The sequence below is a fragment of the Mustela putorius genome, unplaced genomic scaffold, assembly GCF_011764305.1.
Source record: "Mustela putorius furo isolate JIRA1106 unplaced genomic scaffold, ASM1176430v1.1 tig00000450_pilon_pilon_pilon, whole genome shotgun sequence".
In the NCBI taxonomy this organism is placed as follows: Eukaryota; Metazoa; Chordata; class Mammalia; order Carnivora; family Mustelidae; genus Mustela; species Mustela putorius.
In genome coordinates this window covers 6,112,294-6,138,911 of record NW_025421385.1, presented here as the reverse complement: position 1 = coordinate 6,138,911, position 26,618 = coordinate 6,112,294, and the positions used below count along the sequence as shown (strand labels likewise).

The following is a 26,618-nucleotide window of genomic DNA, read 5'->3' as shown; positions in this document are numbered from 1 at the left end:
CTTGGCCAAGCGGGTTCTCTCCACCCTCCTTTAGTCCTATTATGACAAACAAACTCTTTTCTCTAATTCTGAGAGGCTTTCAGACCTTCTGGTCAGAATGCTCTCCCACTCCAACAGGCCCCCCACCCCTATGGCAAGAGGCCAGCCCCAGCCCCTACAATAAGCCTTTCCAACAAAGCCTTTCCTTATTAAATAGGGATTATTCTTTTATTGGACAACATCTACAAAGAATTCTTTCCCGAGAGGTCAGACTAGTTTGGTTGTTTCTTAGTACCTTTTAACCTTCCCTCCAGGACTTGGAAAGGTATGTTCAATGTAGAGTAAACACTGTGATTATGTGGTTATTAGACAATAAAAAGAATTTTAAATCACCAAAGAAATCTCCATAAATCATTGGGCAAGACCTAGAACATACAAAAAGTCAGCAAAAAAATGATAAGAAAACCACCTGCCTACCCAGGAAACATGACTTACATAATGAGCTCATGGTTTTCTCCTTTACGTTGGAGAAGTTTCTCTGTTCGACATTATCTCTAGTGGTCTGTTAAATGTGCTCAATGCATCAGTGCTTTTCTGAACAACATTTTGTTAGGAATGAAACATGCCTCACCCATCAATAAGAAAGACAGCTGAAAGATTAGAATAAACAAACGAGCTGGTTTGAAATACTTATTTGGTTTCGGCCTTCACTTTCAATCACGGGAAAGAGGTGGAGAAGGAAAGCTTACACTTTCCATTGTTAAGGAAGAGCATTTTTTTAAAAGATTTTATTTATTTATTTGGCAGAGATCACAAGTAGGCAGAGAGGCAGGCAGAGAGAAGGAGGGAAGCAGGCTCCCAGCTGAGCAGAGAGCCTGATGCGGGGCTCCATCCCAGGACCCCAGGACCATGACCAGAGTCGAAGGCAGAGGCTTTAGCCCTCTGAGCCACCCAGGCGCCCCAAGGAAGAGCATTTTGGCAATAGGCACATGGTGACAAAACTACTTAAAAAGGTGATGAGTTCATGGCATCTTGTATCACTCCAAAGGTGAGCTGTATAATAAACCCAGATGGTATTTCCAAACCTATAAAGAGTGATTTTATTTCAATGTCAAGTATCCAGCACAATGTAAGGGTAGGGCACTTCCTGAACTTCTGCATCCTGACACCAGCCATGGGGTGGGGAGGAAAATGGGCGGCCCCAGCCCCTGTGTTCTCGGTCCTTATGGCCTAGGACACAGGAACCCACATATCTAGGCTAAAAGGGTAAAATATTTTCCAAGGAAACTGGAATGAAAAACAGGGAACCAACTTCTAGGTGCATTCTTATCGGTATCCTCATCAGCAAAATGAATAATGCCAAGCGTGCCAACTTGGAGGCACCTGGGTAGCTCAGTGGGTTAAGCCTCTGTCTTCGGCTCAGGTCATGATCTCAAGGTCCTGGGATCGAGCCCCACACTGGGCTCTCTGTTCAGCGGAGAGCCTGCTAACCCCTCTCCCTCTGCTTGCCTCTCTGCCTGCTTGTGATCTCTCTCTCTCTCTCTCTCTCCCTCTCTCTGTGAAATAAATAAATAAAATCTTTTAAAAAACATGCCAACTTCCACACATCTGCCTGTGGCTTATATTGGTTTGAATCTTTTCCCTCTATATGGAAACCCACAAATACCTCTAATGAGGACCTAAGGCTGCCACACTCATCAGGCCCTAGAACAAGCATTTTTTAATACTTCATCCTTACTACAAAAAAAGTGAGGAAGGTATTATTATTTCCATCTTACAGACAAGGAGCAAAGACTCTGGGACTTAAATAATCTTTTGTGAGGTTGTGTGACCAAGCCGGAACCCAACACTTGACTGACGCCAAAACCCAGGTTCTATGCTTCTATCTACTCTGGTTTTGATCCAGAACATTCTAGTGAGTTTCCAGTTGGTTAGACAAAAACAAAAAACAAAAACAAACAAACAAAAAAAAAAAAAACAAAGGAAAGGTGTGTGGACAGGACAATTCAAAAAATATATGAAGTCTCATATTCTTATTTGAGTGTTACTAGTACCCAGACAAGAACAACATATGGGGTCCGTTGGAGACGCCATTGCCATCATTTACAAAGTGCAGACTCCTAAGTATCCGCTGTTCATGAACAGCACTGGAAAAGGACCTATGGCATGAAGAGCAAAGCAGGTGCTGGTGACTAGCAGCTAACGCTCCCCCCGTGTGTGCAGCATCCGAAGCTGGCCTTCTCTGCTCCTGCCAACGCCCCAGGACACCTTTGTCAACTGTCCAGATGCTGTGAGGGGGGGGAACTCACTCCAACACAGATGATCAGGTCGCTTACATTTCGTTCCCTGACCCACCAAATGAGCGTGCAGGATTTACACACTCTTGCTGGGATAGACTCAAATACCTGTCGGAAAGTACCGTTGAGAGAGGGAAACGTTTCATTCGCTATTTTAATAACTGGATACCATTGGCATAATACATAAACTATGGATTTGATACTCAGTACTAACAATTTTCTACGGCAAACTCATTCTTGTCTCCTATGCATTTGGAACCAGGTTTGCAAACAGACTTTCCTCCCCAAGCAGGCAACGTTGGCCCTCAGATCAGCAGGCTAATTCCCCCAGATTTTACTTTCTATTTCTGTTTCTACTTACTTTCTATTTCTATTTTACTTTCTATTTTTCCTGACTAATTTGTTTCTCTTTTATTATAGTTCATGTGTTCTTACAAACGTCTTCCGATATTTTGGCATAAGATCCTATGAGCATGGGTACCGAAAAGATGGGTTCTTTCACCGGGAAATCAAACTATGAAGCACACTGCAGCTTACTAGCGTGTGAGTATAACCGCGATCATCACGTACTCAGAGCTTATGTGAAACTTACGGGGTTTAGATAAAATTTCCCGTGCGAAGCACACAGTGATCCTCTGATGTTTACCCCTTTTCAGAGGAGGAAATGGAGACCCAGGGCAGCCAGCTAGCACAGAGCAGAGCTCAGTCCCGTCGCCGCCCAGAGGCAGGGATCCCTGATTTGTGAGAGCTGGGGCCATCCTCAACCCATCCACCCTGAGCACACAGCAGAAGGACCAACCCCAGTGGGTGAGAGTCTCCAAGGATGTGCTGAAGGCACGTGAGGATTCTGCTCGTCTCCAAGGATGTGCTGAAGGCACGTGAGGATTCTGCTCGTCTCCAAGGATGTGCTGAAGGCACGTGAGGATTCTGCTCGTAGCCCTTTCAGGGGCCTCACAAGGCGAACCAATCAGGGTGGAAAGAGCCTGCAGTGGGAGACCGCCGATAAAAATGGCCTTGAGGTTGTCTTCTTCCTTTGGGCTCTATAACATTTAGCACTTTGATCAGTCACTATTCTATACAATCTAGCTGTCCTGGGACAAAAAGCTAAAAGCAAACAACAAAACTTCGCACTTCCTGGTTGCTAGTTTTAATCTGTTTTCCCAGCCTCTCTACGAAGGCCTGATCTTGGGAGCTGCTTCCCCAAATCTGGCCTCATGGGACCTTCGAGCCAGGTCTGTGGCAACAAAGATTCATCCCAGCATGCATTTGTGGAAGAGAAGAAATGTATAACAATGTGCCAGTTAGTGTCATTAATCCTAACTGGTGTCCTTTATGGTTCAACCGGAATCTGGCTTTGCTAAGGAGCTCCTGTTCATAAGGCAGGAACAGGTTTCCCAGCACTTCTCCGTAAAGAGCCAGAGAAGAGAAATAAAATTATGAAAAAAGGCAAAACCGTGGAAAGTACAATATATTTGCTTTTATCGACTCCCGAGTATGAATTAACTGATACACCTATATGATGAATTCTTCTTTTTTTAATGAAATTTTCCAACAAATACTGTTGGAATCCTGCTCTGCAGGTGATACCAGAAGTACAACAACTGCTGTGAAACATCTTCCCAGACTTCATACTCCCATTCTTTTCTTCGCATATATGACCCACTGACGGGCTGGCAGCAACATTTTTAAGAGGAATTTTATCTTTTGCCCAAACTCTGGAAGAATTAATGAGTAATTGCTACATTTCTCATAGCTATCCAGTATTTGGAAGCAATCAACTTATTTCTATTAAAACAGAAATATGAAGAAAAGCAAAATACATCCCAATATATCAACAAAAAGAAAAACAATAGTTGGAGGAAGGAGGAATACTCATTTGCAAACAATAATGTACTTTAAAAAATCATGACCCTGTAACTCCCTTATTCACAGGAAAAAAGCCATGCCTCTAAAGGTCAATGAGTGGTTGAGTTAATTGTGTCCAATTTTCAATGAAGGATAAAAACAAAAGACTAGGATGAATCCCATTAAAAGTAAGAAAAGAACAGGAAATAAAATTAGCACTCAAAAGCACATTTTCTTAGCTAAACTGTCATTCAATTAATCATACTTTAAGACTCATATTTTGAGAGTTTTCAATCACATAAACCAATTCAAAAGTTAACTCTATAATGATATTCCGAAGGATGTGGTGGACTACTGCCTTAGAGATTTTAAAGAACTGGATGGATAACCATCTTTCTTAGGGACTTCGGACAGTTTTACTCGAAAGCAGAGAATTTTATCCATTGACTTTTGAATTTCCTTAAAACATCAGAAATTTAAAGCAGAGAATGCATGTTAAAGTTAAAAAGCTTGACTAATTATTTTGTCCATCTTACCCGTGCTACAATTTTATCAAACACCTTTTACTGTACCCTGAAAAATCACTGCTAACACCATCACCATCATTATTTTAGCTAAGTACGTAGTAAAGTATAACCAGATTTGGACTTTAAGAGGTTTTTGACATAATTTAGAATGGCATAATAATTTTATTATGAGTAAATTGTACCAAACTTCAAAAATATAATTTAAAACTGCAAAAGCCACCAATATGCAAGAAAGACATTAATACTTTCATTACTTTATTCAAACAGCTACAGAACCGGGAAAATGAATTGCCACATAAAGTGACCGAATCAGAAGTATAATGAGTTCAAGTAAAGATGAGATCATTTTATGGAGATAAGTTTATTGGAGAGGTAGTGAATAAAGGAGTAAGAATTGATTAAAGTAGAGAATATTAGCACAAGTTGTAATATCTATTTCTTATCCCTACTTATATTCCTAGCTGTGGTTTGGTTTAAAAAAAAGTGTATGAAAATGATACCCAGGATTTATACAGTTTCACTTCAACTATTCTCCTATCCCAAAAGAGACCTACTTCATGAGAGTATAAGCTACTGTAGCATGCTTTGCTTTAAACTTAGAATACTTCATCATAAGAATGCTTAAATTGTAAAAAAAAAAAAAAAAAGCCATGTCTGATCATATGGAACACACTACTATACACATTATTCAACATTATTCAACTCCACAGACAGCAATGATCTTGAAATTCAGCATGTCACCAATGACACCAGCAAACTTTCTCATGCAAATATGCCAGATTTTCTTCAATTTAGATAGTGACATTTTATTTAGTTTCAGTAAAGTAGAATTCTTTCTAGGAGGAATAAAAAAGAAGCCAGACTTCCTAGTGCTTCTCCCCCGCACATGTACCTGTATAATTTATCAGTCTCCATTCGACCACAATTTATTTATTCACTTATAACACATCCCTTGGCTATTTCTAAAATGGACTTCTATACTTAACATTAAGAGGTTACAAAAGAAATGTTAAACATAAGAAGAGATCACATAAAAACAGAAGGACAACCCAGGCAGACACACAGACCACTACCACGTCTTGATTTCAGCGGTGACCCTCCAGGCACCCAGGCCAGCATGTGCAACAAACAAACACTGGGCCATCTCGTCTCAGGGCGGGGTGGCTAGTCCTCATTGCTGGTCTAGGATCCCGGAGGAGAAGGCCTCCTTCCCCAAGGAAATGCAGCTTCCCACAGCAGGAAGGATCATGACCTATTTGTACGGAAAATAGAAAATGCAACCCTGAAATGAGGAAACTAGTTCAGTTCTTGCTGAAAGCAGATGATCTAAAGTGACCCTCCCAGCAGCAGAGGAACAGATGTTAATTTTGATAAAGTACTCTTTGTTTTTTCTCATTAGTCCCCTCCCCTAAAAATCCACCCAGGTATTTCCCACTTACGAGAGAGATTTACACAAATGAGTTGGCTCTGAGATGTAATCCTTTCTTCACAAACAACTATTAATTCAGGCAGGAATGTGTTCTGGTAATATATTCACAATGCCTTGCCAAACTGAGAGAAAACATTCCCATATACAAATGCTTTCACTCTCTGGTCCCAACAAACCCCCGAGGTCCGAGCGGACAAAAGCGACTCCTCTACGCTCTCCGCTCCTTGCCAGCCTCTCCCCAACACACCGGCGAACGACGTTCAACCTCTGTTTACAGGAAAGAGACTTAAAAACAATAACATAATTAGATACATTCATGAGGAATAATTATGTCATGTAATGATGACTGTTCCCAAAGTACTGCTGGATGCATGAGAGAAAGCATTTCTCTTCCATGCGAATCCTGCAGACTTGCCGGAGGTGAGGAAAGGCGACATTCTCATCAGAGTTAAAAGCACACGCTATGAACAGGGTCCGCCACATGGCAGTGACTGCAATAAATTACCAAGTGTGTGTTCTGTTTTCGGCGATGAGCTCGATTTATCATTTTATTGAAAAGGTTCCATTATGCTAATGTCTTACAAAATCACATTCTGCTGTTGCTGGAAGGTCATGAGGGGACATAAATTCTTACATTTAGAACCAAGTGGTTGTACAGCAGTCACAGTTTCCAAGGGTTAATAAGAAGCCATCAAAGTACATTCAAGGACTTGTCAAAGGCAAGTCTTTAGGATGCTCTCCTAGTTAATGGGAGGAAAAAGGGATATTATTCCAGGGTAAATGTTAAAAACAACTAATGCTACAAGAAGAAGGGTATCCAAACGTGGTTAAGTATAGTGGTGATTATTTGAAAAAAATCTCTTCATCGAAATTTTGATTTACCTTTGATTTGAACTATCAGTAAAACAGGCACATACTAAATAGGTCTCTATCTTATGGTATTTAAATTACCTGGATTACCTACCATCTTCATTTACCATTTTCAAAAACTTTCACAAATAAGTTTTTTTTTTTTAGAAAAAGATTTTATTTATTGATTGATGGAGAGAGAGAGAGAGATCACAAGTAGGCAGAGAGGCAGGCAGAAAAAGAGGAGGAAGCAGGCTCCCCACTGAGCAGAGAGACCACTGCAGGGCTCAATCCCAGGACCCTGAGATGGTGACTTGAGCCAAAGGCAGAGGCTTAACCCACTGAGCCACCCAGGCGCCCCACAATAAGTTTCATAAAGATCTATCAATATGTGCATAACTAACATGCATATTTTTGTGTAACCTCATTGTGTCTATAAGGGTGTTAAGATTTTTGACTAGTCTCAAATCCCACATTTGAGTTCTCCAGAAAAAAGAAAGATGATGAGCTAATTATTCAATGCAAATCAGATATTATTCCCTAGAGTAAGGTTTTGTTTCCATCTTTCCAAGAATTATTGATTCCCTCCAATCACCAAGGACTGTGAACATAACTCATGAATATATTGTATCAATAATTTGTAGTTATGGGCAACAACTGTCAAACAGCCGAGTAAAAACACATTACAACCAGATAGCTCCCTTTGGACCAATTATTGTAAATCAAAGCAACACTGAGGAAAAACAGTTGCTCTTTAGAAATACTTGCCTGGTGTATATTTGGCATGCAATTTTCTAATGCAGCCCAAACACCAGGCTGTGAGCAACAGTAACCATGTTATGGGATCTGGCATTCTCTCTTACCGTGCTCAGTTGCTGAGTGGTGATACAGTGTGAGTGTTCTTGAAGTTCAGGAGGCCTTTTGGAATGAATCACTGGTCACATTTTGATGCTATTCCCAAGCCAGGTACAGTCCAGGGCCAAGCATGTTCAATCTTATGGTGCATTCAGGTACAGAAATGGAATGACATAACATGCTCGTTCATGACCTAGAACTAATCTGACGGGGTGGGGGGGAGCTTTAGAAATAGGTCTAAAATAGCTTGGAAATCCAGTTCCAAAAACTGTGTTTGGGGGGAAAAAAATGAACAGATTATATAACTTCTTCACAAACTCAAATCACAGGGTTTCTCACCAACTAGCTCCGACCATATTAAAAGTAGTTTTTCTGTGGCTGTTGTGATTCCTGTCAACTGGTGAGTTATTTGGTCGAAGGCAAGGCCATGGAAAGCAGACATCTCTAACTTAGGAAACTATTACTGAGGTATTTTACAAAGACGGGGGGTTTGTTGAAAGCCTTATACTGAGGTGGTAGCTCTTGCATCCAAGTATATAGGATTAGTGTTGATTTTACAAACTAGATGATATCTAAGCATTGGCCAGTGAACCCTGTGATCCAATTCAAAGACAATGGATTTTTGACCAAAGATCTTGGTTCAAATCTTAGTCTCAACATGTTTTAGCTGCAGGATCTTGGACAAGAAACTCAAATCCTTACTCTCAGTTTTAAGGGAAAAAAAAAATTGTTTTTTTGGAAACTACTAGCTAAGAAATATTTGAAGAATCCATGTTCACATAATTAAAGTGAATCTCTGGACACTCTTTGGAGCTGTTTAAATAAACTGGATTTAAGAAAGAAAAAAGGTTATGTATCTTTTCTCAGATATGTCAGTGCTGAATATGTGGTAAGATTTTTATTTTATATTTTATAACAGAGTTGGGTTTATTTCCCCAAAAGGCAGTACTTAATCTGAATTTATACTTCTCATATTGGTTTATTAAGTAAGCAAACATTACACCTGCATGACATTTAAGTTCATGAAAAATATACATTTGTACATTTGTATTTGACTAGATTGAATCATAATTCTGGCAAAGGTTTTATAGTACTTCTGTTTTGTAGTATGTCAGCCAAAACAGAAGTTCCTAGATCCTTATATAACTTAAAACCTGGACCAATATTAAGTCAGACTATTCAATGAATAATCTTTGGATGGCTACATAGCATCAATAAATAAACATAATTTTAAGTTTTTGTATTTTTTATCCTATATGGTACAAAATAGCGATTTCTTAGGTCATGCTAATTCAGTTTTATTTTTGCTACTATAAGAAATTGGACCTGTAGAAAACTGTATTTGTGAGCTTTGCCACTCTGCAAAAATTCTTGTGTCTAACAGTTTTCAGTTACCTACCTCCTGGTTACCTCTGTATAACAAAAGTTGTTATTTTGGTTAAAAGTTGTAATTAGCTTGGGTGGCTGACACTAGAGTAGAAGCAGTAGCAAGAGAAAAATACAGCTGTGCAGCCAAAGCAATGGGATGAGTGTTTGATTTTGTTTTTAAAGGAAGAAGAGCATAGTTTTTCCCCCTAAAACAAAGTGGCAGTTTGTTACAGAATATGAAAGAACAGAGTGGAAGAAAAAACTTGAGAAAATAGAAAATACAGACAGCTGTAGAAAGTCTGAGGAGAGTGAAATCCACTTTACTTTATTCATAATACTTATGTCTAAAAAGAAGTTATGGCAATGAATTATGGAACACTACATCAAAAACTAAGGATGTATTAGATGGTGACTAACATAACACAATAAAAATAAACAAAAAAGAAAAAGAAAAAGAAGTTATGAAGTTATGTTAAAATTAGTGCAAAGTCTACCTAGTTTTGATGGGTTTATTCCTAAGGTGTTTTAAGGGCCAAAATAAAGGGAGCTCATAAAACCTATGTCATCAAATATTATATTTATGCAAAATTAAAATTAGACTTTTCCTCTATCTAGCTGATAAAGTTCATGTTAGAACACCCAATTTTCCCCATCCATGCGATCTTCCCAGGTATCATTCTATGTATAACCCACCAGCATAATCTCAGCTCAGTGTTGATTTTACCATATTCTTTGATAGATAATCTAAAAAGTCAAGTTTCTTTACTTGTAAATTAGCTAAAGTTCCTTTTGATCATCTTACCTACATTTATTTTTAAATATTTTATTGTCATTTTGTTTAAAAAAAAAAAAACTATCCAAGTATTATTTCTCGGGTGCCTAGGATTTTTATTATAACCAAATGATCAAACCCCCTCTGATAATTTCTTTGATCTTGACTTCCAGAAATCAGACCTAAAATTAAAATAAAAATTTACAATAGTGATTTCAGCATATGCCTTGCAATTATAAGCGTCGTGGAATTTCCCAGAGGGTACCAGGAGAGAGACGCTAGAAATTCTGGGTTTGGTGTGCTTTGCATTTCTTGATTAGTGCCGCATCACTGGGGGAGCGAGGGACAGAGCAGCAGAGGAGAACCGGCCTCCCTAGGTTTGCTTTGTATGGATCAAAATCCCATCTATCCACATCTTCCACAAACCGATCCCTTTATGGGGGAAGGGGGGCCTAGAGACTGATCAAAGCCCATGTTGCCTATTATATGCTCTTACCTTACGGGGAAACACTAACCAAACCCTTATAAAATAGTTATGTACTGTATCACCAAGGGGACTGTTATGCCCCCCATTCTAAGATTATTGGTCACTGTAGAAATCCGATCATCCTTTTATTATTATGAAACCAGTTTGTGCCTCCATTTGAGGCTTGCCTGGAAGCTCTCTATAAAGCACAGGACTGAGCTTATATCTTCATCACAGAAGGACGGTCTCAGGCCTCAGGGAAAGGACTCTGCCAGGTGCTTTGAACTACTCAATACTTCAAAGAACAGACTCTCAGGGCTGACACCAATGGAATGAATTAGGATTTCCAGGATCATTTCAGCCTGGAAATAGATGTTCTTCATGAAAGCAACCCACTAACCTATGATCCAACAAGACGAGAATTAATTACATGAGAACTACACTGATGAGGGAAATCTAATTATGGCTATTTGTTTTGGACATTATTGGTACTGCTTTCACTGTTATATTTTTATGAATATGTGAAGGTCTTTTTCTTCTTCGTTTATCTCACCTTCAGTTTAGTGGACCACGCTTCTGTTTACTGAATTAAACATTTATCAATAGTCTCCGATTTTCACTGGCCCTGAGAATTCAGAAGCAAATGCTTTCACGGAGCCCCCTTACTGTTCACGGCAGCACGATCATCGGCACAGATCCGGTAAGAATTTGCTCTCATCTCACCACAAGATAAGCAAACAAGCAGTGCAACACAGAGTCCTATCTGGCAGCACTTCTCACTTCATAAGGTATGACAGCACACTATTAAGAAACAATAACCAACTTTACTTGTGTAGCCAATCCTACAAAGCCGGAACCAAAAAACAGGTTTGGTACAGAGACAATAGAGTCCCACTCATGGTCATAATTCCTATCTTATGTGACAGACAACCACAAAGATTATGGCTTATTGTCCTAGAAGACATCAACTGGTGCTGTATCCTATTCGGCCATCTAACCCTAACATTTCATCATCATCGTGTGCACACACACACACACACACACACACACATACACACGTTCTCTCCAGTGTTTTTCTACACAAAAGTACAGAGTATAGTACAATATAACCATAACCAGATAAAACTTATTAAAAGATAAAAATATAAACTGATGTTTTGTCCACTTCTACTGACCCTCAAACTGATCACATGGCATCAGCCTGATTCCTTCATAGTAGATCGACTCACCCATGTTCACCTGTTTGTCACTGTTGCCAGAATGAATTAGGACTTGGGAATGGTGAATAGTCTGATTTTGATATTATCTTCAATTATTATCTGGAGTAATTCTGTACAGAAAAACTTTCCTCAACCACTATGATTATTAGTTACTCTAAAATAAAATTCTTATAGAAGTTAGATAAATTATTTTTTCAAGGATTTAATTAATTAATTAATTTGTTTGTTTGTTTATTTATGAGAAAGAGAGAGCACAAGCAGGGGAAACAGCAGACAGAGGGAGAAGCAGGCTCCCTGCTGAGCAGGGAACCCAATGCAGGACTTGAGCCCAGGACCCTGGGATCATGACCTGAGCTGAAAGCAGACACTTAACCTACTGACCCACCCAGGTGTCCCTCAGAGAAGTTAGAGAAATTCTTGTTGTTTTTCTTTCAGTGAACAATTTTCTGAGTACAGTTTTAATGCCCTAGTTATTTTCACTGATTTTAATACAATTTGATTTTTTTCTATAAAATAATTTTAATAATTATATTTAATACTCCTTTTTATCTTAGACTATTCCATCTTTGGATAATACATCTCTGTTAGTCCATGTGTCTTTCATGCTATCCATTCATCTTTGATGACCTACACAAACTATCAAACAAGATAGCACCTTAGATGTCCACAGTTCTTCTTGCATCTTTTCTATCCTGGGTCTAACTCTGCCATTCTCCAAGCATTCCTGGTTCCTTTTAGTGGGACGCAGTGCCAAGAAACCAAAATTTGAGTGGCCATAAACATACTATTCATTTATAGGCTTGGAGGAGTGATCTAGACGCTCTCCCTGAAAAAGAGTCGGTGGGGAGCCGAGGAGGACGCCGGGACAGGCTGAGCTAGGAAACCCCGACCCACAAGAGCTCCAACAGTGCCTGCTTCTCAACGCCGGGATAGGCTGAGCTAGGAAACACCGACCCACAAGAGCTCCAACAGTGCCTGCTTCTCAAAGTCACCCGTGAAGCCATCAAATATAGGTTCTCAGGCCTCAACCAATAGATCTACCTATTGTTTATAAAGAATTTGGAAGTATCTTATAATTTTGACGGCCATAATTACAATATTAAGATATTAAGATATCTGTTTGTCTCCGACAGAAACACTGGACGTTGCTTCATAAATCTGAACATCTCCCACAACTTAGAATCATGGATGTGAATGAATTACATTTCCTAGTCTCAAAGGGCCATCAAAGGATTAATGAATAAATGATGTTTTTATTCATTTAATACATATTTATTAAGCATTTACTATGTTCCAAGCACTGTGTTAGGTAGTGCAGACAGCCCAGCGCAGGACAAAATCCGGTCTCATGAAGTTCACTTCCCAGCGGGGCTTGTGGAAACTGTGTGTGCCCCCTTGGTGCTTACAGTCCTACTGTATATGGGAAAGCTCTCCAATTAACTAAGTTAAAAGGGAAAACTTCTTTTTATTCATATGAATAAGAAAAATTATTTGCCATGAAGTCTGAAATGAAAAGATACCTATGAGGGCGCCTGGGTGGCTCAGTGGGTTAAACCTCTGCCTTCGGCTCAGGTCATGATCTCAGGGTCCTAGGATTGAGTCCTGCATCTGGCTCGCTCTCTGCTCTGCAGGGAGCCTGCTTCCTCCTCTCTGCCTCTGCCTCTGCCTCTGCCTACTTGTGATCTCTGTTTGTCAAACAAATAAATAAAATCTTTAAAAAAAAAAAAAGAAAAGAAAAGAAAAGATACCTATGGAAAAAATAATTTAAAGAGAAAGTGGAAAAAATAAGTCGGAAAAATTCTAGATTGTTCACTAATGAAAGATAATATAAGGCTCTGATCTGTTTCTCTGTAGTAAGTAGGAAATGATACAAATGCATGATCATATAGTCGCCCTAAATTACTGGTATGTCCTATCACTGAAGATGTGCTATATTTCACTGAGATATAAAACTTCTTACTGACAAAAAGAGAGTGGATTAAGCAAAGGACAAAAAGCTGTTGTTCTATTTTAGTAGAATAAGTTGACACATGAAATATGGCAGCTATGTTAGTAGTATTAAGTAACCTATAAAATACTTAGTAATAGACATAATCTTTCTCATTTTCATGAAAGAAGATCCTGTATGGTCAATTTGAAGCATGCTGTCTCATCACCCATGGGGAAATTCTCGTTCCTACTAATATTGCTCTATATTTCCCCAAAATTGTATTTATTTTTCAAATATTTGAAACACCATGAGAATTTCAGTGATGTCATCATGAAAGAGTAAATGTAGTAAAAGAATATTATCAAATGATTCAACAATTTTTTGAAGAGAGGTGACTTCACAGCCGTCAGCCAGAAGTCGGAGAGTTCTGGCTGGCTCTTCATCATCAAAGCGATTACACTGGCAACAGAAACCCATACAACACGCAGCTTTTATAAATAATTACTCAGGCAGAAGTATCACTCACTAAAGCTGTGCCTTTCCATACTTTGTGACACTACAGGAATTGCACACAAGCAGCCGCAATCTGTGAAGGTTGGCAAATCAGACTTGCCTAAGCCAGCACTCTTGATTAAAATGTTTGCCTTCATCTGTCAGCAGGTTAGTGAAGTGTCTTCTCTTCAAAAGGTAGGACATCATGAAGATGTGCACACATCTTTTTCTTGAAGTTATGTGAGGGTAGGTCCTTTTAGACCCATATAAAGTTCCATCATTAGAGTCACATAAACATCGGCAGCACCCAGTTTCCAGCATGTTCTGTGTAACGATTCTGGTCCGAAAACGCATGCTCAGGGGATCAGTTCTGAAATTGCGTGTTCCCTCCTCTTGGTCATTGAAAGAGAAGCTCTGTCTCCATTACTAAGCTCAACAGTAACCTGTTCTTAAAGTACTCTCATCTGTCACTTGTTAGCAGCGCCCCGCTGAGGTCCTCTGTGGTCACTTGTGTGATCAGTCCCCGGCTAGTCTGCTCCTTCAAAACACTGTATGGAGCTAAAGGGTCCTCTGAGCAAATTCCAATAGGGGAAAAAAAAAAAAAAGAAAAAGAAACAACATCCTTTTTTTTTTTTTTTTTTGGTCTTATTTAAATTTCCTTGCTATCCAAGTGGTTCCCAATGATTAAACACAGATAATGAAAACTGAAAGATTAATCCTATTTTCTGATGGAATATTCCAAAAGTAGTACATTGCCTAACAGAATATAAGAAAAAAAGGTCTACACAATTCATAGCTGGAAAGTGATGACAATGTAGAATTTTAGGAAAATAGCCGTAAGAGGTTTTGCTGCCAATGTCGTTCTTCATTATCCTAATACACCCGCTATGCTAACTTGTCCTACATACATGCTGGAAGTGGTCAACACTTAAAACTAAATGTTAGTCAATGAATTAATCAGCTGCAGTGAAATGAAGCCCCAACTCCAAAGCCACACTAAGAACAAGGGCCATCTGGGGAGCAGACGTCTCTGATACATGACATGGGGGCAGGGCTGGGTTTTTCTGGTTTCAGTCAGGTGTCTCTGAATCTGTAAACTTGGACTGATTTCAGACCCAGGCTCAACACCAGGGCGTCTGATCACGTGAGCTGGAAAGAGACGGGACAACAAACACAGCTAACGGTCATTAACGTTTAGTTTCTGCCAAGCCTGGTTCGAAGCGCTGGTCGCGACCTAGCAGGAACGAACGACATGGCGTGGGGGACGCCATCATTCATGCATCAGACATGCGGAAACGGAGGTGCGGCGCCTTAAGGACATCAGTGTTTCTCACACCTGACTATGCATTGTTTGCTTAAGGATCTTTTTTTAAAAAACAACGTTTCTGATTCAGTAGGTGTGGGCTGCAGCCAGAGACTCTGCATATCTGACAACGTCCTGAGCAATGATGACACGGGTGCTCGACAGACCACCCTTAGAGCAGCAGAAAGTAAACTGGCGAAGGTCACCGAAGCGGTAAGAAGCAGAGCTGGGATATGGCTCGGTGAGCCTGGCTCCAGAGCTCATCGCCACTACACTCAGCATCTGTGTCACAGACGTGTCACACGCTGGGGTAGGACATGCCCTAGGACCAGAACAAATGCCTGTCACCTCTTTCTACAGCACCCTCCAGCAAGCGTAGGCAAACATTTATTAAGTGCCTACTGTATAATGAGCACTGTGGCAAACACTTGGAATATACAAAAACATGTTGCCTGGCTCAAGGGATTTTTTTATTTAATCCACCAGACAAACAACTGGACATTTGATTCCCTTCTAATTCCAATTCCATTGATGGAATATTCTAGTTAGTTTAATTATCATACACAGAAAAGACAGAGCATCAACTTTCAAAGAATCAGAGGGCTTTTAACACACCTTTAACACCAAAGGGAGTCAATATAATTCCATTTCTGAGGATTGAGGAAGAAATTCTTAGATATTATAGAGCTCTTCAGGGGCATCATTTGAATAATTAATTAAGAGCAATAGATTTAGAAGGGGCAGGAGTTTGGGCTTGACTCTATGGAATTATCCAGAAAAGTCATTTTAAAACAAAGTCCTGGCAGGGTTTTGGGGGGGTTGTTTTTTCATTGTTTTTGGGGCAGGGGCATTTTGTTTTTGTTTTTGTTTTTAACTTATCATGAGGGTTTCAATGGGTATTTTGCTTATTCCTATTTTCATTTCATAGGTGGAACAAAGATTCTTGAATAATGTGTAAATTTCTTGGAAGCTACAGTTCACATAAAATAACACTTTCAATAAAACATTCACAAAATTTCCATTAGTCTTTATTTATTCAGAACAAATTTAGAAAGTTTTTAAAGAGTTTATTATAGGCAGCCAATTTCTATCATTTAATCTGTAATTTTTCTCTTTATCTTCCTTCTAACCAATCAAGAAAATGGAATCCGCAGCTTGGCAGTGTTTTTGGCCCAGTCTGCATTAATTAGAGCGCTCCAGCGAGTCCCAAGACGGACCTCACCAGCTATAAATATCCCGCCTCAGCTCGCACTCTCCTGTCAAGTGCAAATCTCCCCGTCTTGGCACATGTCCAGCGTCCTCTGAAAGACCTCAGAGCTCAACGAGTGAAAAATGGAGATGCTTTACTTTGTGGGCAGTGGGTGCCCCAGAGACAGATGACCGTAGAGCACGGAGCCTTCAGAGCACGGAGTCCCGCCAGCCTCATGTGGTCCAAGTGCGGCTTCTCCCTTCCCTCTTAATCCCAATATTACTCTGCAGACGTGACTACGGCAGAGTGAAAACATCCGAGGGCCCCGGCAAGTCCCACTGTCATTTCCCACCACTACCCCTACAGTTCATTTTTAACCGCTTATATTTGACGACAGACCATCACAAACCACAAAACACTTCTCACAGAGTCCTGTGTGCCAGAAGAGGCTGCACCAAAAGCATGGGGTGGAAAGGCTCGCCTCGGTTTGTCTTCCTGTTTCCAGCAGGTAGCCCGCTGTCCCCGCGGCCAGCAAGTCACAGATGAAGGGAAGTGCTCTGCTTCCTCACACAGACTCTGGGCTTTCCTCCCTGTGTTCTCTGTCACACAGAGAAGGACACACTGGCTCTCCTTCCAGCTCTACCTGCCCACATCACTCTTCTTTGCCAAGTATTTCAGAAAGAAAATGCAAGATGTGGGAACAGTTTCTTAAACATCAGAAAACAGGAGAGATGTGACAAATAGTTACCATGGCCATTTTGGTCCATGAACATTTTTTGGCGTCTGGAGCTCGACCACAGGGACCCGTCTCCCTCAACCACCATTGTACTGTCATCAGACCTCCAAATGTGTCATAGAACCAGCCTGAACATCCCTTCAAATTCAGGCACTTTTGAGTGTGACCGATGCCTCACCACCTCCAAACCCCCAGCCTCTGCCGACCACAGACAAGTCCTTCGTGTCTCTCAAAGGCCATCGAGGATGCCTACCTTAGCCTCCTCATCCTCTGAAGCCTGCACTGCTTTGCTTTGCTGTGTTTTTACCGCTCATTCCATCACAACTGGAATTACAATGGAATTGTAATTAGAAGGGAATCAAATGTCTGTATATCTTCTAAACTGTGAGCTACTTGAGGGTCTGGGTCTTCTTAGCCTCTGTATTACCTGTTGCCAGTGTATTACCCATAAGAAATTCTCTGACGTTCCAGGATATGCTACAAAATGGATGGGCCCTGAAGACATTATGCTGTGAAATAAGCCAGTCACAAAAAGATAACTACAGTATGGTTTCACTCATATGAGCTTTCTGGAGTCATCAAATTCATAAGACATAAAAAGTAGAATGCTCACTGCCAGGGGTTGGGGGAGGAGGGAATGGAGAGTGGTTTCAAGGACATGCAGAGTTTCAGTTTGGCAATACAGAAAAGTTGTTGTGCAACACTGTGACTATCCTTAGCTCTATCCTTAACTCTACCGAACTGTACACTTAGAAATAACTAAGATGGCTCCCATTGTGAGTGTTTTACCACAGTGATTACAGTAATAAAAAGTACGCAGAAGGCAGACTGATGAGAATGGCAGGAACTAATCATTTGATGGCTTATAGTGCTCTGTGTGGACGGCTTAGTTACCTCTAACCGTCCCTTTACCAACTTGTGGCTTCCTTGGGGTCAGAACTGTCGCCTGTGCTCTGCACATCCCACGGCACACTGTGCCCCGCTGTCCCTGTGCAATGATTCACCATTTCACCCACCATGTGTGAGAAAAGAGGTGAAGAGTGGTCAGGGCTCCATTCTGTATGTTGAGGAAAACTTCTGGCTGTAGGACAGTATGTCTGCCGCCAACCATGTTCCAAGTCATGCAAGTTCAGAGTATATGGGACTCCATATACTTGAGAAGCACACCGGCAGCGGGACAGTGAAGCCAAAACGGGATGAGCGATTGCACTGCAGTATATGGAGAGCACCATCAACAGGAAGGAGCAACTCGTCCTGCTTCCCAAATAGTGGTCAGACTTCTTGGGAAGGAACACAGGACTACTTCCCCTCCCCTCAAAAACCCACCCCGAGATATGTCACGCTGGCAAAATATCATTTTCACTTATAATATTGAAAGCGTGTATTATTGCAAAAATGTCTATGCCGGAGGGAAAAAAATAAGTTCTTGGCAAAATCACTGTATTTGTAATAATTTCCTGTGATAGCAACTTTAAGTTGCTCTTGTGTGACTGCCAAAATCTTGTTGTTTCAGGGAAGGCTTACACAAGGGGCGCTCCTAAAGCTATCCACTCCATCAAGAAATTCACAGCCTCTGGCTCCAAGTCATTAGCATGTCTGATACACATTTTCAAGTACTTGAGATTTGATTTGGAATAAAAAGAGAATTAAGTCTGAAGTTTATCACTTTATTTCATTAGTAGGCCTCCATGACTGATTTGTATTTGGCAGGTGTTAACTAATTTCTAATCCTGTAAATAATTTTCATCTTGTACTACACTGAACCACTGGCCAAAAAAAAAAAAAAAATGCTGATAAAGAACACATTCTCTAATAGTCATGGTCTATCTTCAGGGTGTATCCAAGGCTCAAGTCTTAACATAAATTTCATTTAATGTTTTAACACATTTTATTTCTTAGAGTACTTGTAGGTTGACAGCAAAACTGAGCAAAAAGTACAAAGTTCCCATAGAAGCCCCCTTCCCCAACACACACACAGCATGCTCTGTTACCAACGCTCCACACAGAGGAATGCATTTGATGTAATAGTGACCCCTACACTGACTTAGCATTATCACTCTGAGTCTGTAGTTCATATCAGGGTTCACTGTTGGTGTTGTATCTTCTGTAGGTTTGGTAAATGTGTAAGGACGCAGAGTCACCATGACATTAACAGAATAGCTTCTCTGTCCCCCCAAAATCCTGTGTCCTGACTATCCATCTTTCCATCTCCCCTGTCTCTGGCAACCACTGATCTTCCACTGCACCCACAGTTTCCTTTTTTCCAGAATGTCATATAATTCGAATCATATACTATGTAGGCTTCTCAGAATGCCTTCCTTCACTCAGGATTATGCACTTAAATTTTCCCATATCTTTTCATGGCTGGATAGCTCATTTCTTTTTAGCACTGAACAGTTGTTCGTTGTCCAGATGGACCACAATTTTTCTGTTCACCCATCGAAGGATCATAGTTGCTTCCACGGTTTAGCAAGTATAAATAACTATGCTGTAACATCTGTATGTGGTTCATTGTGTAGACATACATTTTGGAGGGGCGTGGGGGGGGGTGAGCCCAGTGATGGGTAGTACGGAGGGCACATATTGCATGGAGCACTCGGTGTTACATGCAAAGAATGAATCATGGAACACTATATCAAAACCTAATGATGTCCTTTATGGTGACTACCATAGCATAATTTTTAAAACAAAATGAAATTAGATACAATAAAATATATTTTAAAAGTTCAATAAAGATTTTTAATTGCCTCAATAAAAAAATTTAAAAAATTTCAATCCTTGGTAAAATCTTGCCTTGTCTGGATCAGTTCCTCAAATAGTCTGATGCTATTTCCTATTTCTAATGAGGATAACAACATTGTCCACCTGATACGGCTTCTACAGAACTAAATAAGACATTTATGGAAGCAGTGCTGAGTGCCATGCCAAGTACACAGCAAGCACTCATAGATGTTGGCCATTATTAGTGCCGCTAAGTTCTTGATGTTACAGGCATTAAAGTATCTATGATTCACAAGTAGCCGATTCAAAAGCTGACTTAGCCAGTTCCCTAAGTCGGGTCACTCTACTGCCTTGCTCAAAAGTCTTCCAGTGGCTCCCTTCTCACCAGGGTAACACTTGAGGTCTACAACACCTTATGCAAATGACCATCTTTTTTTTTAATTTAATTTACATTCAATTAACCAATATGTAGTACATCACCGTTTCAGATGCAATGTTCAAAGAGTCATCAGTTGCGTATAATGCCCAGTGCTCCCATCTTGACCCCCTTATGATTTCCCTTCTTCCTACTGCTTCACACCCTATCCCTGCTCAGCCATGCTGGCCTCCCTGCATTCGAAGCATGTCCTGCCTTGGATTCATACCTGGCTTTCCCTCTGCCTGAAATCCCTCAATGGATGCTCTCCTGAAATGTCACTTTATCAGAAAGGCTTTCTTAGCGCCTTACACAAAAGAGCACCCCTTCCAACACTCTCTATTCCCTTTATTCTCCTTAATTTTTCAACAGAGGACACATAATCACTAGTTATCTGTTTCTTTGCTTATTAGCTGCTCCCCAAGTAGAATGAGATCCATTCAGGTAGACATTTTTTCTGGTTTTATTTTCTGCTCTAGCCCAGCACCTAGGATTATGCCTGGCACTGAGTGGGGACTCACTGGCTTTTTGTTTACGTAGTTAATTAACTGTATGACAAATATTAGAGGATACTCCTTTTTTTTTTCTAGGCCCAATAACTTCATATAATCTGATCGTCAGGGGGTGATGAATGACACCTCATTAAGGAAACAATGACGTAACATGATAGCTGAGTTCATGCCTGGGTTCCCTGGAGCTCAGGAGTAGCTTCCTCAATGTTCTTATTCAAATGTTTATAAAATAATGTATTTTATACATTCACAATACTTTAAACAATATAATTTCTTATTATTTAGGACTGTGCTATTCAAAGCATGGCTGCTGGAAGCACACTTTCAGTCTTTGCCCCAGGCTGACTGGGCTGGGCCCAGCCCTCACAGGACTCTGATGCACTTCACAGTTTGAGAATCACTGCTCTAAGGGTTACATAAAATGAACCATTTGAGTTCTTTGACTTCCCCTTATAAATATATAAGGATATATAACATGTCCTAGACTCTAAGTAAAAATCAAATTGAATTGGTTATTAATGTAGATTATGGAACTGTCCATCACGTTAATCAGTTATCTTTTGCCATCTATAAATATCCCAAGGGACACCTTCCCGGATTTCATAAATTCTAATTTTTTCAGCTATTTGTGTGGCTACCGCCTAGCTACTCGCTGTTTAGAGACTCCTGAGTTCAGCACCTAAATTCCTCCTTGTCGAATCTGAACACTCTAGAAACATCAAGAAATAGGTTTAACTTTTTTCAATTTCTTACTTTGAGGCACAGCTTTTCAAACATTTTGTAACCAGGGATATCCTTCTCCCAAAATGAAATGTGTTGTTGATGGGTCATACAGAAAATTGCTAATACGAGACCGCTCTGGCTGCCATGGGTTGACTTGGTTTGTCCACCTCTCTTGCGCTGACCTGCCTCCTTCCTCCCACCTCCTTGAGGATGGTAGGCAGGACCCGCAGTTGTAAGGTTGGCAAATCCCTGCTGTAGGGCATGGTTTCTCAGAGGGCAGTCAGCACCAGGATTTCTAGGCCTTTACCCCCAGCCAACTGAATTAATAAGCATGGAATGAGCATCCACAGAAGGTTCTTCTGCACACTGGAGTGAATCACTTTTAGAAACACTGAACTGTCATTTCTAGTAAAGAAAAATAATCACAAAGGGCGTACTGTCCACAGTCATTTCAAATAATCCCAATGAAGCTACTGCATTCATTCAAACACTGAAATTCCCAAGATATTTGAAGAGGGTGAAGTCAAATAACTTTAAATAAAACACTGGTTCTAAAAGTTCAATACGCAGCAATTATGATGAATGGCCTACCAGATTTACAATTTTAAGTAATTTACTAAACATTTAGCATTACTCTTCTGGGAGATTTGGGGGGGAAAACTATAATAAACTGGATAGCTATCCTGTCCTTAGTGAGAAGAAGTATATGCAGAGGAACTGAAATACATAATTGAAAGTAGTAGAAGATATAAGGATATGATTAAAAAGGAGATGATTCTTCCCAGGTTGGAAGATGAAGGGAAGACTGAGTTAAGTCTTCAAGTTGACCTACGGTAATTCATTTCTCCTTTCCCTATCCTTTCCAGATTCTACATAATTAGCGCACCCTCTCACACAGCAAGAAGGGTCCCAGGAGAGCTCAATCCTGGCCTGGGGGTAGGGAACGGCAGAAGCACATAAGGATGCCACCTCCGCCAGCCATCTGGTACATCCACAAGTGGTACCATGGCCAGTGCCCAGCCCTGTAAAATACACACAGTGAACAGGCAGTGGGTTAATGAGAAGCGATGACCAGAGAGAGGTCAGATGTAACTCACCGAGATCATGTGAGAACCAAAGTCTCCCCATGGGGCGTATAGAAATCTGAAAGCACCAGCTATGGTGGTGGTGTCATTTATAGCAGTTTATGTAAACCCTTGTTTGGATTGAAAGAATTATACATTTCCATTAAAAATACGAAATGAATATTAAACATTAGAATTTTCTGAGAGCCTACTAGTACCTCTCTCAATTCCTAGAGTGAAAGAATATTTCTTAACTAAAAGTATTATGGTTTAGAGAGACAATCAACTGAAGGTGACAATAATTCTAAAATTATTCAACATAAAATGAAACTGAAGATGACTAGTGACAATTTTATAATAAAATAAAACAGTACGATTTGTCCTTAGTCTTCAGGTAAATACCACTGACAAAGATGTCAGAGTCAGATACATCAAGAAACTGAATAAAATGTATGAATAAATACAAAGTATAATTATTCTGCTAATATTATTAATGTTCAGATGATAAATATAAAGGCTTGCTTTTGCTCCAAACACATGAATTTTTTAACTTTTGAAAAAAATTTAAATCCTCTTGAACTAGTTTGTCATTACAAAAAAATAATAAATCCAATTTATTGATCCATAAGTAAATATTTCAATGGTATATAAATATATAATTTAGTTATAAATATAAAATTTAGTTATATTTAATGTAAATTTTAACTCTCAAATATATCCTGCTTAGGCAAAATATGTTATATGGTTATCCTACCATAAAGAATATATATAATTGTTTTGAACTTTGTTTTGAAACTTTGCATAAACTGTATCTTTCTGAACATTCCTTTGTAATTTATAACCCATTATAAGAATAAAACTGATTACTTATCCATTCTACTATTTAAAGACAGCTATGTCATTTCTATCTTTTTGCAAATTTCAATGATCCTTATTGGTCATCTATTTAGAAGTTTCCTCATGCACTCTGAGTTCCAGAATGTGAATATCTGGAATTTCACTGATCATTATGAAGCTGTGAATTAATTATTATGAAGCTCTCTTTGATGACTAAATCAAATGACATTCCCACCATCATGTATGAAAGCACTTTCTGCCCTAGATCCTAACCAATGCTTGGAATTGTCAGACTTTTAAATATTGGCCCATCAAGTAGGCTGCAGTGATACAACTTTGTATCTAAAACTAATTTCTCTAATCAGTAATGACACCTTGAACATATTTCCAAGTTAACCAATCATTGTCTTCTCCTAAATGTCATTTTATCTACTATTTTGGTCCCTCTTATTTTGTACCCATCAAACTAATTGTTATTATGTTTTATACCAATGTTCATTTAGACCGATCCACATTTACCCTTGGGTTTTCTAAGCATCATCTCTCACAACCCATTTTGTCACCCTGGGCTCAAACCCACTCCTCCCCATTGTAAGACCTTGATCAGTTCTTTCAGACTGGGTACAAATACTCTTAGTGTTTGTCTGAAAGTGTTTTTATTTCCCTCTCACTCTTGAGCAGTATTTTTGTTAGGAATGTTGGGTTTAGAACTCTGAGTTAACAGGTATATCCCTCAGTCATTTGATATTACTCCAATACTGTTTTCCTTCTATTATTCCTGCCAGGATCCATTCAAATTATTGTTCCATTTTAAGTAATCTCTTTTCTTTATTTGAGTTTAAATTCTTCTTATTTTCCTTGATCATTTACTTTCTTTATAAAGTGAATTTATTTTTATTTATCCTGATTAAAACCAACTGTGTGTTGTTTTGTTTTATTTTGTTTTATCTTGCTTGGGACCATGTATTCTCAAATCAGAGGACTTAACAGTCCTGAAAAATTCTCCATATTCTCCTGGAAAATGGTCTCTCTCCTAGGTCTGTATCACCTATAATAAAACTCCTATCAGAAATTTTTTTGGCCATCTCTTCCAAACTCCTAGTCTCTTAAAAGCTTTGCTTTACATTTTAACCTATACCACATTTGGGGCAATTTCCCCATATCTATCTTCCAGTTTACAAATTCTCTCTTTGGCATTGTCAAATTTGCTGTTTTAACCTATCCACTTTTTTTTTTTTTAATTCCACTAGCTAATATTATGTTCTATTTAATACCTCTTCTTCTATTATACTTGTTTTCTGTTTTAGGTTTCAAATTTTTTATGCTTTAATTAACATAAAATGTATTTGTTTTGTCTTTTGTTTCAAATTGTAATTTTATTTTCTTAAGTCTCAGGGAAACCTAATCTTCCAGTTTGTGGTAGATGCTTACTTCTGCTCATGACAGAATATCCTTTTATTTGAACTGTAATATTTGACCATGTGTGCCCCTTGACTAGGGCATGGTTCCCTCTGGAGGCATGCAGCCCATGCTTCCTGAATGTTCTCTAGGAATGCTTTTATGTACACTCTGCTTGAAACATCAGATGCACCACAAATCTGAGTCCAATATTTGCATTAACTTCCCATTCTGGATCACATAGATACTGTTTAGATGGATCTCATTTTCCCCACATATTGCATTTTTTCCCTATTTCTCACATTTTTTTTTCCTGTTTCCTAAGTGCTCAGTGTATGCAAAGGTCAGAATTCCTCCCCTCCACAACCTCATCAAGACTTCCAGAGTATCAGGTTATGCACTTAAACTCCAAGTTTATCCATTCCTCTATTTAAAATGTGTTATTTCTACATTTCCACTTGTCCTTGGAAATTATTTTTGTAATCTCATCTATGATTTTTTTAAACTTTATTAAATTTTACTTAGTGAAATTAGCAAGGGATATTTCATATATTTTTGGCCTCCATCTTGCTGGTTCCCAAATTCTTGGACTCTGTGAAAGCCATCACAGCCCAGAATGGCCTATATCCTCACTTACTGTATGTAGGAGAGAAATACATTTATGCCTTACAAAGTCTGTTATAAGGCATAAATGTATTTTATGCTGTTTTTATTGCTGTTTATTTTATTGCTGTTATTTTGTGTTTTCTGCTATACACAGTCAAAATAAAAAAAATCCTGTTATACCTTTGACTATTTAGATTGGAAAATAAAAGACCAAAGGAGATGCACTAATATTGGCAAAATAACAAAGGGATTGCCAACCTTGCTAAATAAAGGCAGTTCTGAAAAGCACTGTAACATGGAGAGAAGGAAGAACCCTTCACGCTGAGGCTGTTATCTGACATTACAATGCGTTGCCTTAGCACCTGCAAATGACTGAAATTCCCTCTGAAGTTCTCTTTCTGCTTTTTCAAATTCCCCTACATCATCAGAAGCATAATAAACCAAAATGCATTTTAAGAAAATAAGAAATAGAAAAGAAAGACAAAAGTGGAGAGACATACATGCACCTTAATGACCTATTCTGACCCCAGCTCAATGTGTCACGTCCCCAGCACTCCTACTTCCTCAAAATAACTAACTAAATAAAATAAAACACTATTACCCTGGCCTGACATCCAAATTCATTCTTAACCTGAAAGCCCTGTTCCACGGCACTTACTAAATATATTGACCTCAAATTTTATAGCCCAGTGCCATCCTTCTAATGATGCCTGCTTCTCGGCATCTAGAACTTAGGGAGAAATGAGTCCGTCCACACTAAGGCCCTTCCCTGCGGAGGCCTGCCACCCACAGCGCTCTCCTGGTGTAGACAGAGTCTGCATAATTACCTGGCCTTCGAGCTGGCAGGGTCCCGGTGTCGTCACTGCTCAGGATCACGGCCAGACCCCCCGAGCGGGACGGCAGGACGGAGCTGCTGAGGTCCACGCACGTCAAGCTCTCCGGCTCCCTCTCCGAGCCCACCGTGGTGTCTCGTGGGCCGTCCTGTCCAGGGGCCTCCCCTTCTTGTTCTTCCCTCCAGGGTCTCAGCACCACGTGGACGATGCTCTGCTGGTCCAGGTCACAGCTCTAGGTGGGAGCGAGGCAGA

The 26,618-nt window shown here is 39.7% G+C and overlaps 1 protein-coding gene across 8 annotated transcripts in view; it reads right to left on the bottom strand.

Annotated features, from left to right (window-relative positions):
* Positions 1-26,618, bottom strand: part of PRKN (parkin RBR E3 ubiquitin protein ligase) — a 1,292,328-nt gene that overhangs the window by 813,267 nt on the left and 452,443 nt on the right. For all 8 annotated transcript variants that reach the window (XM_045080284.1, XM_045080282.1, XM_045080285.1 and 5 more), the window contains exon 3: positions 26,361-26,598. In XM_045080284.1, the coding sequence (XP_044936219.1) occupies positions 26,361-26,598 (238 nt within the window). The remainder of the gene's footprint in view (positions 1-26,360; positions 26,599-26,618) is intronic.